This window comes from Neovison vison, chromosome 8, assembly GCF_020171115.1.
Source record: "Neovison vison isolate M4711 chromosome 8, ASM_NN_V1, whole genome shotgun sequence".
NCBI lineage: Eukaryota > Metazoa > Chordata > Mammalia > Carnivora > Mustelidae > Neogale > Neogale vison.
Window position 1 is genome coordinate 136,388,323 of NC_058098.1, and position 10,877 is coordinate 136,399,199.

General features: G+C 56.0%; 1 protein-coding gene across 1 annotated transcript; it reads right to left on the reverse strand.

Annotated features, from left to right (window-relative positions):
* Window positions 1–3,597: 3,597 nt before the first annotated feature.
* On the reverse strand, window positions 3,598–10,529 carry C8H2orf50 (chromosome 8 C2orf50 homolog). The gene is made up of 4 exons (XM_044262557.1): window positions 10,279–10,529; window positions 6,465–6,504; window positions 4,387–4,587; window positions 3,598–3,946 (listed from the first exon to the last, which is right to left on the reverse strand). Exons 1-3 carry the CDS (start codon window positions 10,527–10,529, stop codon window positions 4,396–4,398), a joined length of 483 nt encoding a protein of 160 aa, XP_044118492.1. The 3' UTR covers window positions 3,598–3,946; window positions 4,387–4,395.
* Between the last annotated feature and the right edge of the window lie 348 nt (window positions 10,530–10,877).

A 10,877-nucleotide genomic window follows, 5' to 3' on the forward strand; every position in this document is an offset into this window, starting at 1 on the left:
GGATGTGGCTGATGTGGGTGTGGGACTCCAAGGCCTTGCACACCTCTGCTGTCTTCCTAGCATGGCCCTTACAGACCGTGTGAGATGGGCAAGCTCTTAACCTCCCTAGGCCTCAATTTCTTCATTTTAAAATGGAGATACCCATCTCATAAATGTTCTAAGAGGTACCCAGTAAGTGTGTAATACATGGGGGTTCCTTACTGAGTGCAAACTAGAGAAGTGTTTTTGGGGTTTGTGGGTACTGGCTTTGCTCCTAAAGCTGTGGGGAGTGGGTTACCCTAGGAGGAGTCTGGTATGGGCTCTGGAGGAAGATGGGGAATCCCAGCCCCCACGTCCCAGCTGGGACATCCCATAGCATGTTGGCTTATCTGACCGGGGAGCTGACTTTTGGGTCCTCTGTACCCTTGATGGGAAGGGGAGACTTGGGCAGGGTGGGGGTTCTACAGTGCAAGTGAGTCTTAGACGTGATGACAGTTGCCCCCAACCACTGCCCTCTCCTAAGAACAAGGGCATTCTCCTACAGCATCCTGCTAGAACGGTCGTACTCTGCAGATTGAACATGGGTACAGAGCTCTTGTCTGCTGCTTAGTGCCTATCGTCTGACCTGTAGTCTGCCCAGTGTCCTTTAGGGCTGCTTTTGGTTTGTCGTGGGAGCTGGTCCTGAATATTTTCTGTACCGCCTTTAATGTGGATCCCAACCGCAGTGTCCCGTGTCTCTTGGGATATTGACGTTGCGAAGAGTCAAGGCCGGCGGTTAGGCAGAGAGCCGCTCCACGGGGTATGCCCGATGGGGCGCTCAGGTTATGTGGGGCTGGCGGGAGTGCTCCCGGGCGGGCGCCCCTCCCCAGCGGGTCCTGTCAGGACGCACCTGCTGTCCGCTGTCCTCTGGCTGGCAAGGTTAAGTTTAAGTATGTGGTTAAGGGGAATCTCTCAGACTTCATCATTTATCACTCCCTAAGAATCTTTCCCATTGTGCTTTTAGTGTCTTTTACTGATTCTTACCCAAATCAGTGATAGTGATAAAATGGTGATTTTCTGTTTTTTTTTTCATTTATGCTACATTTTTCAGTAGAGAAGAGCTTTTCTTCCTCATCTTAAACATTTTAAAACTTATTGATGTGGACTCATGGCATTATTATTATCATCATCATTTATTATTTATTATTATTATTTGGTGGGATTTAGGGGCACTGGCTTTGCTCAGAAGCTGTCAGGGGTGTGTTGCCACAGGTGAAGTCGGGAATGGGCATCACTTTACTGCTCTCCTTGTCCCAGATTTCGCCAGTGGGAACCCCTTCAAGCTGGTTCTGACTCCATCACTTTGAGGGCCCTCATCCTGTTTTGAACACTTTCTCACTTATGAGCAAAGGAAGAAACTCTGAGCTCACCTCGTACATTCTCTGGACAGTGGTGTGTGTGTGTGTGTGTGTGTGTTTATGAGAGAGAGAGAGAGAGAAGGCAGTGATGCTGGTTTTGCCACAGGAGAATGAGGCAGGAGAGGTCAGAGAAGCAGTTATAAAAGGCAAAGAAAGAATCCTTCAGCCTCTCTATGGCTCGGTTAGCCCCTACTTCCAGCTCTTCCCAGCCTTGGGCAGTAAGATGTCTCGTCTCCTTGTTTCTAATGTCCCCCTGGCCTTTGCTGGTGCCGACACAAAGGCTTGGCGCCCACTTCTCCTGGCCCAGCCGGCCTCCTTTGTTTGGGTCCTAATGAGGCATGACACAGACACCCCTTAGTCCGGGTGTCCTTGGCTCCGGCAGGTGACGTGGCCAGGATGTGGGGCGGTAGAAGCAGGCGTCCTCTGGAGAGGACAGCAGACGCGGCAGGGAAGGGCAGGGATGGCCGGCTGGTAGTGGGGAGGGGTCTCCCGTGATGACACCCGTGCTGGGGAGCTGCGGAGTGCGGAAGGGAGCTCTTCCTGGGGTCTCTCTGCTCAGGGCTGGCCTCATGGGTGCTCCCCTGCCTTGGAGCCCTTCCTGGCAGTGTCTGTCCCTTTGAGCAGAAACCCCCTCCCCTCCCCACCTGCCTGGCTGTTCCTCAAGGACCAGCTCGGAGACGACTCCTGCAGGAGGACTTCCTCCCTGAGTCCCCAAGCTGGGACTCCCACAGTCTCTCGGGCTGAGAGCCCCTGACCCGCAACCCCGCAGCGGGGTCAGGCACAAGCTGGAGCAGGGACAGGTGACTGCGTCTAGCAGGGCTCGGCCGAGTGTGCAGAGGACCAGTCTGGGACCCGCAGAATCCAGGGCTCCATCCGCGCGCAGCTCTGGGACCCAGGCCCCCGGGCCAGGTGTTGCTTTAAGCCACCTGCAGAAAACTGTTGCCCAAAGCTCCTTGTGCAATCAGGCAGAGCCTCTGCCTCTTACTTGGGGTTATGACCCACCCGGTGTTTGCCTCCTGACGCTCCTGCGGGGGTGAGGTGTGCTTTCTTGCCTTCGTGAGCCTGGGGGTGGCCATGTGACCTGTTCAGCTGCTAACAGGCTAGTGGATGAGGGCTTGCAAAGCTCTGCATGGCTTGTGTTGGCTCCTGGGCTCTGGTGATGTGCCATGAGAACGTGCCCTAGGAAGCTATTGGTCCAAGGTAGTGGGAGACCTATGGACAGACTTGGCCTCAACCTGAAGCCTGGAGCCAAGACCATGCAGACCCTTGAGCAAAAAGTGGCATGGTGTGTCACGCGGTGTGACGGCAGCCCGCTGAGCCTCAGGGCCTGCTTGCACGCCCACAGACAGCACGCTGAGCAGGTGCCATCCTGGGACCCCGTCTCTCCGCCCCCATTTCACAGCGGTGAAGACTGAGGCCCGCCGAGGAGAACTGGGTTTGGTAAAGTCAGGCGTGAGTCCAGCTCTTCTCTGGCTGTAGAATCCCGGCCAGACTGAACGATGTCTTCGGCTTAGTTTCCAAATCTCTCAAATCATGGCAATAACCCTTTCAAAAGACCATTCAGTGAGTGTGCCGAGTACAGAGTCTGTGCTTGATAACTGTGTTGTCCTGAGGTGGCAGAACCCATACCTGTCCCCGGCCTCCTGCCCTCCCTCTGGGCAAAAAAGATCTGGATGATTCCGACCCCCGCATCTGCACTTAACCTTGACTTAGCCTCCCCACTGGGAGCTCCCAGAATATCTCTTGCTTCCACCCTCTCTCTCCAATGGAAACAAGAGCTCATCTGGATCCCAGGCGCCCTGCTCCCCTTTCCTGCTGTGGCTGAGCCCAGGCCCGAGCCCCTCCAGGTCCTCCGCAGAGCACAGAGCGCATGGAGTGGGTCCGGGTCACAGGTTCCCAGGGCGGACGGCAGGGCCTCAGCTTGGGCTCTGCAGGGGGGCTCCCCCCGGGTTGGCTCCGGCCCACCCCTGACCACCCAGACCATCACACGGGAATGAAGCTGACCCAAGGGCTGACCTCCCAGCAGCCCCTGTGTGAGGACCCACATCTCCCCTGCGTCACTCACCAGGAGGCTACTCTCGCTCCCGGGAGAGGGGTGTCCTCTGCAAACACACCGTCGTCACCATGACCCAGGCCCTGCTCTGAGCAGTGACACACAGAAACCCAATTTATCTCCAAGACAGCCTTCTAGAATCAGTACTTTTATTCGTCCTGTATGTGGTAGACAGAAAGTGGCCCCCAAAGTCATCCATGCCCCAACCCCAGGGCTTATGAATATGTTCCTTTACATGCAAAAGGGATTTTGCCAACATGATTAAATTAAGAACTGTGAGATGGAGAGATTATCTTAGGTATCCTAAAAGATGGGGGGGGGTGGTTTGGAGCCTTGAGATGCTATCATTCTGCTTTTGGAGATGAGGAAACCACGGGCCAAGGAACGTGGGCAGCCTCCCTCTAGAAGTTGGAAAGGGCGGGGAACCAGATGCCTCTAACCTCCGGAAAGAAACACAGGCCTCGCACACCTTGATTTCCATCCGGCGAGACCCAGTCTGGATTTCTGAGCTCCAGCGCTGTAAGAAAGAACGTGTGTGCTCTTTTAACCCCTCGGCGTGTGGCCATTTGCAATGGCAGCAATGGGAAGCAAATACACCATGTTATGGCGGGGGGCGGGGAATAGAGGCACAGAGGGTTCCAACAACCCGCCCAATATCACACAGCTGCTCGGAGTTCAGGGCAGGATTTGAACCCAGGTAGTGAGCTCGTGACTGCAAACGTAGGGCTGCCTCTCAGGGGCCCTGCGAGGGAGACCCCAGCCCTGCCGGGGCCTGGACCACAGACACGCTCCCGGAGTCCTTCTAATCTCAGGACTGAAAACGGGCCAGTGGAGCCCTCGGAGAGGTTGTGCGGGGCGCGGAGAGGAGGAAAGGCTGGCTGACAAGTGTGGGCCATTGACCGGGGCCGCGGGGCAGCTCAGCCCACACCCCCCTTCCCGTCCTACCCTGGCACCCACCTCCTCCCCCTACACGGGCTGCAGCTCGGCTTCCAGCTTCTTCTTCCGGACTCCACTGACACAGAAGAAGTCCATCCCGATGAGGGTTTGCCCCAGGGGCGTGTTCACCCTGCTGCCCACCACCTGGTTGGCGGAGTTGGGGACTGTGTCGGAAAAGAGAGACACGTGCTCCGGCAGCTGCACAGGCTCCTTCCTGTTGCCCTGAGGAGAGGGGACAGAAGGTGTCACAGAGGAGAGGTGAGCACGGGGCCAGCACTTAGCAGGGAAGGGAAGCGAGCCCGGAGCAGGGAGCGGGAGGCTTCCTCCAGCTGCCTCCATCCCTCTTGGGCCCCCGGGGAACCCAGAATTCCTTGAATTCACACACACCCAGAAATGGCCACAAATCATAACCATCCGGCTCCACGAGCCCCCATGCCGTGAGCAAGTCTGTGCAGCCCCCCAGATGGGGACGTGCCACGCGACCTGGACCCGCCTGCTCAGACCCCAGGCTCCGTCCCCACCCCCGAGGCAGCCCGGCTGCCTCTCGGACTCCCGGTTTTGAAATTTATCTTGTGAGACGGTGGCTCCCTTCTCTCAGGAACGTGTGTTCGAGGGTCGTGCACGTTTCTGCGTGTGGCCGCAGCTCCCTTGTTGTCCTTGCTCTGCCGCACACCCTCGTGTGGCTTGCACGAACGTTCCACGTTATTTAGCCTTCCCCCCACGGATGACACTTGGTTTTGTTCCCAGGCTGGGGGCCTGAACGTTCCCGCATGTGACCGGAAGGGGACCGAGTGAGTCAGTGCCTGAACCGAGAACAGTCTGGGGAGCCCTCGGGGCAGGGTCACTCGGGGCTACCCTGGGTCCCCCAGCAGTTATAGGACCAGTGCAGTAACAGGATCCTGGCCTTCCCCTGGGAAATTCCGGGCCACGGTGGCCCCACACCTTTGGGCGTGATGCAGGTGTCCGTGATCGAGTTGCTAATCCCAGCCCTTGGCAGGGAGACTGCAGGCTGGGAGCCCAGCCCAGGAGCTCCGTGTGGGATTTCAGGTCTCGTGAACGACACCTTCTATCCCAGGGCAGACAGGGAGCCCGCAGGCTGGAAAGGCAGAAGTTAGTTAAACCTCCCCGAAGGCTGGCAGGCGTGGCCACTGCTTGGACCACTTGGCCCACTGCTCATTTTCCAGGTTGGTTCACTGACCATCCTTAGGGCCACATTCATCCAACATTTGGTCATTTATCCAGCATCAACTGAGTGCTGAGTATCTATTAGGTCCTGGGGGGTAGGGCAGGGCTGGTGGGTGGGGGACAGCGAGGAAGCTGGCTTTCTCCTTTCTCTTAGGGAGACCACAGCCTGGTGAAGTCGCTCGTCGAAAGGTGACAGGCTCTTTCAAAGGAGCGGATTGGATATGCTGTCGAGTAACCAACAGGAGGATCTGCGGGAGCCTGCTCAGGAACGACAGATTTCCAGAGGGAGGGAGGCCCTTGAGTGATGAATGGGATTGACTGACAAGGCGGGAAGGGCATTTCAGGCAGGGGAACAGCATGCACAAAGGCACGGCTAAAATAATGCGTAGGTCAGCGTGGGGAGGCAGATCATGGGAAGGGCTGTGAGCCGCTGGGAAAAATGCAGATATATTGAAGGATTTTAAGCGGGGGAGAGAGGGGGTCAGTTTTGTGGTTTAGGAAAGTTACCTTGGTAGCAACGTGGAGGACGGCTTGGAAGTGGTGACTTCAGAAGCAGGGGAATTCGTTTACAACGTATGTTCACCCAAGCTGATCCCCAAAGGGCACACCACACACACTCCACTCACTGCCACTCTGACATCCTCATGGGGACAAGCATTTCCGAAGCGGACACCCAACATTGCCAGCTGGTTCATCGTCATAAGATCTAGAAACGCTGCGGAAAACTAATACCTAAACGCGCACTAAGCATTTTCTTTCCCCCAGACCCTGAGTTTTTTGAAACAAGACAGTAGATGTATTTTTGTCTCCGTCCATTCCCGCACCCAGCACACAGTAGGTCCCCCATAAACGTTAGATGAATGTGCTCACATCCCCGGTGCATGTCTGCGTGAAAGGAACGCCGTTGGCCTTACCAAGGGGTCGTAGTCTTTCAGGAAACTCCAGTGCTGAGCCCTGGAAAGGAAAACACAGGGTGGGGGGGGCAGCGTCATATCTTTCTGCGACTTCTTTTTTGCAAATGGCTTTCACTGTGTCAGCTGAATGAGTCAGTGCCGTGGGTGCATTTATGACGTCACGCGGGAGTGAAAAGGATCAAGTGAAACAAACACCCTAAGCCAACCACGTTGACTCTACACCGAGCCAGTGTTTCAATAATTAGTGACGTGTCCCGGAGTGGCAGGTGTGGCGGCAGTGGTGGTGGCCCGTGATGGGGAAGGCAAGGGTGCAAGCCCTCTGCGTTTTCAGAGCCCAGTGGGAGCCCTTAAGTACTTTGTGAAGAAAAACCTCACTTTTTTAAAATAATTTTTTTTCTAATTTTTAATTTATTTGACAGAGAGAGAGATCAGAAGTAGGCGGAGAGGCAGGTAGAGAGAGAAGAGGGAGCAAGACTCCGTGCTGAGCAGAGAGCCAGATGCAGGACTCGATCCCAGGACCCTGAAATCATGACCTGTGCTGAAGGCAGAGGCTTAACCCACTGAGCCACCCAGGTGCCCCCCAAAACCTCACTTTTTTGGTAGCCTTGCAGTGTGTGCCACAGAGGAAGGTGGGCACTGGGCTGGAGACCAGGACAGGACTGCTAATTTCATTTTTATTTTAAACTGTTTTTAAGAAGCTGAACAATTCTGTAAGTCTTATAATAAAAACAGGCTTCTCTACCCCAAACCTCCCAGCCCCCGAACCCCACAGCCTCCGGTCACGTTTCTAGCCCTTTCGCTATTTCTTTGGGTCTGCCATGGTCATATTCTGGAATAATAAATCTAGATTGCCCTCTCTTGAGTTTTTGAAGCTGTAAGCGTATCTGTGGACTTTCTATTATGGGAGATGCTGAGTTAGCTTTCTTGCCCCTTTTCCCTTCCCTCATTTCTTCCAAAATGATTGTGTCATAGATTTTGGGAGGACTGGTGTGCGCTGTTCATACCCTCGGGGTCCTCTAGATACTGTTCACAGAGTGGCTGTCTAGGACCATGGGATCTCCGATCCTTCCTTGGACAACCTGGAGTTTTTTCCTAGAGTTTATGATCACATTTTTTCCTGGTTTTCTTAGCTTTCTGTGTACAGATCACTGATTCCAAACCCTCCAACAAGATTGTAAAGCCCCTCCCCCTATGATCTCCCACACAGGCAAACGCGACAGGTAATCTACCGTCTGGTTCAAGTTTGTTGTAGAAGCTGCTGTCTGGGAACCCGGGCCGCGCTGCTGCCACGAGGGCTGCTGCCCAAGACCCCCTCCTGCCGTCCTGACCTCTCCTCGGGGGTCCCTGCTTTTGGGGTCCTGGGCCTTCCTTCCTTGTTTACTTTCATGTTGTGGAGGACACCCTCCAGTGTCCATGCATGCGTGCATTTCTACGGTTCTAGAAAATTCTCAAGACGCTTTCCCCTCCGGTATTTCATCTCTCCCAGCTTTCCCTTGGAGAGCTCCCTTGGAGAGGTATGGGGGATCTTCTTGCTCTGTTTTCCAGGGTTCCATGTGTTACCCCCCTTGTCTTTCTGAGTAATTGTGATGAATCTGGGTTTATGAAGGCTCACTTCAGTTGTGTTTTGTATTTCAACGTTATAGATTTTTTTTTTTCCCTAGAGGTTGTTTTTTGTTCTTTTCCAAGTTGCCTCATTGTTCCATAGTCAGACTTCAAACTGAGTTCCCTGTCTTCAAGCTACCCTCCTGAGTCATTGGGAACCTCCCGACCTGACCCTTCCTGGGGTTCCTGTTCCCTCATCAGCTTCCCCCCTGCTTCCCCCTGCTTCCTCTCCCCCCATCCTCCCCAGGTGTCCTGACTCTTCCACTCACCATCACCCCGGTCTTGTCACGCGGTAGCCATGTTCCAAGAGCTTTGGTTTTGAACTAACAGAAAGCAGGGACCTGAACCTCAGAGCCACGCGAAGACTTGGCGAGAGCCACTGAGGTAGGAGGCGGGAACTCTGGGTCCCTGTCCTCTCTCTGCTTGCTGCCTGCTTTGCTGGCTGTGTGGCCCTGAGCGAGGTCACTGTGGTCTTGGGCCCTCAGTTTCTCTGTCTAGAAAAACCCCAGGAGGTGGGTTTATGGGGCACATCTCCTGGGCCCTGAGACTTCAGATACAGGCCTGATTTCAAAGACTTGGTGCCAAGAAGAATATCAATGATCCCCTTTTAAAAATATTGACTCCATGCCAAAAAGAAAATATTTTGGACAAGATACATCCTTAATAAGGATTTCACTAGTTTCTTGTCACCTTTTTTAAGGCTGTGACTAGAATATGGAAAATTCCGCAGGTGGCTCCTGCCATATTTCTGTTGGGAGCACAGCTCTGGATTCCCCTGAACTCTTTCTTCTTGGGGTCTGTGACCCCTTCTTTTCTGGCAGCTTCTCTCAGTCTCCTGGCTACTCGCTGTCCAGCAAGTGACTGTTGCCGGCCGAGTGCTGTGGCCTCATCGCTCGGGACACATGCCATCCTTCCGGGGGGGCTTGTCACGCCTGCCGCACCAGCGTTCTGCGAGAGCTGCCTCCATCGAGAGCAGATCCACATGTAAGGGTCCCCCCGGCAGAGGGTCTGGTCCAGTGGTTCCCAGCACACTCAGAGTCATGCACCGTCCCCGCTCTTTTTGTCACCTCAAAGAGAAACCCCCGTCCCTTAGCGGTCACTTCCTTTCTTGCTCCCCTCAACGCCTGGCCTCCTCCCCGTGTTCTGTCCTGTGGGGCCGTCGCCCAGCTCCTGACTGGTGCCCCTCCGCCACCTCCGGGGAGGCCACCTGGATGTGGTTCGGCACTTCACACGTCTTCGCCCCGGAGCTGGAGGCACAGTCCCCGAACCCCTGTCCCCGTGCCCACAGCCGCTCTGCGCCCGGTTCTCCTGCGCACTCACAGAGCCCCAGGTCTGCTCAGGTTGCCCCCCAAACGTACACACCCCCTCATCCAGCACACACACACACACGACCCTACACCCACCACACAAACCCATATACACACCCCCCATACACACCACGCACATACCATACGCAGCAGACACACACACACACACACACACACACACCCCACATAGCCCCCACACCGCACACACTGCACACACTGCACACATTCTCACTCCAGCCCGTCAGCGGTCGTCAGAATCCTACCACAAACACACGGCTTGAATTTTTCCACAGATTTCGGCAGACCCCATGGTGCTGTCCCTCAAAGCCCTGCGACCGTCCACAGTGTGTGAGGTGTTCCTCCTCCTGCTCCTCTTGAGGCTCCCGGCCGCCACATGGACGGGCTTTGCTTCGCTTTGTTTTTAAACACACCGAACTCGTCTTGGCCTCTTCTCAGGTTTCAGGTCTCAGCCTCCAGGCTGTCTCCTCCGAGGGGCCTCTGTCCGAAGAAGGCGCCCACCCTCCCCACACTGCCTTGTCCCTCACTGCAGCCTGATGGTGGCTCTGTCCTAGAAACGTCTGGATTGAACAAACGCGTGAAGGGTGTCTCTCACCTGGGTCAGAGGGCCAGGGGGCTCCCCTCGCGCCCCTGCCCCCCAGCCAGTGCTGCCATGACTTCCTGGCCCGCCCGTGAGGGATTCTTCCAAAGGCCGGTGGGACCCCGGAGTGAAGGAGGCAAGTCACCAGGCCCCTGCCCACCTTCCCTCCCACCCTCGAGGCCCCAGTTGGGCCCAGGACACTTTTCCATCAACACCCATTTGCTGGGTTACTCCTTCTCATGGATCTCTCTTCTTCCAGAAGCTTCCTAGACCCTGAGTTAGGCTGGGGGTCAGGCAGGGCACTCACCAGCGCTGTTGGCCCCTCCTCTCGGCCTCCACGAGCTCCCTCCACAGCTGATCCTGCCTCACACCGTTTGTCCCCTGGCCCAACCGCTCCGCTTCTGGGGCCTGGGGGGCTTGGCGACTGCCGGCGAGACCCCTGCCCACCGCAGGGCCACCCGGGGCCGTGGAGGAGTCCAAGGCTGACAGTCTGGTCAAGGGCAGCCGGTACCCAGCTGACGTGGTTCTTGGGAACCCCGGGGCGGGGCGGCTCCCCATGGGTGTGTGTGTGTGTGTGTGTGTGTGTGTGTAACACAGAGACAGAGAGAAATAGAGACTGGAGAGTTGGAGGGAGAGAGAGAGAGCAGCGGCTCCGGTCTGAGCTTGGACCGCTCCGGGACCCCCCCAGCCCCTGGGAAGTCGGTGCAGGGGTCCCCCTCACTAGCTGTCTAGACCCCAAGCCCAGAGTGCCTGATGCGGGCTGGGGCGGGCGCTTGAGCCGAGCTGTGTTTCCAGCGTCTGCCTGTGTTGACTGTTGCCGAGGGGACGAGGGGACCAGCAGCTCCCAGTGTGTGTGTGACATCTGAACCCCGCTGGGGGGGCAGTTGGAGAGCGTTTCTGCGTCTG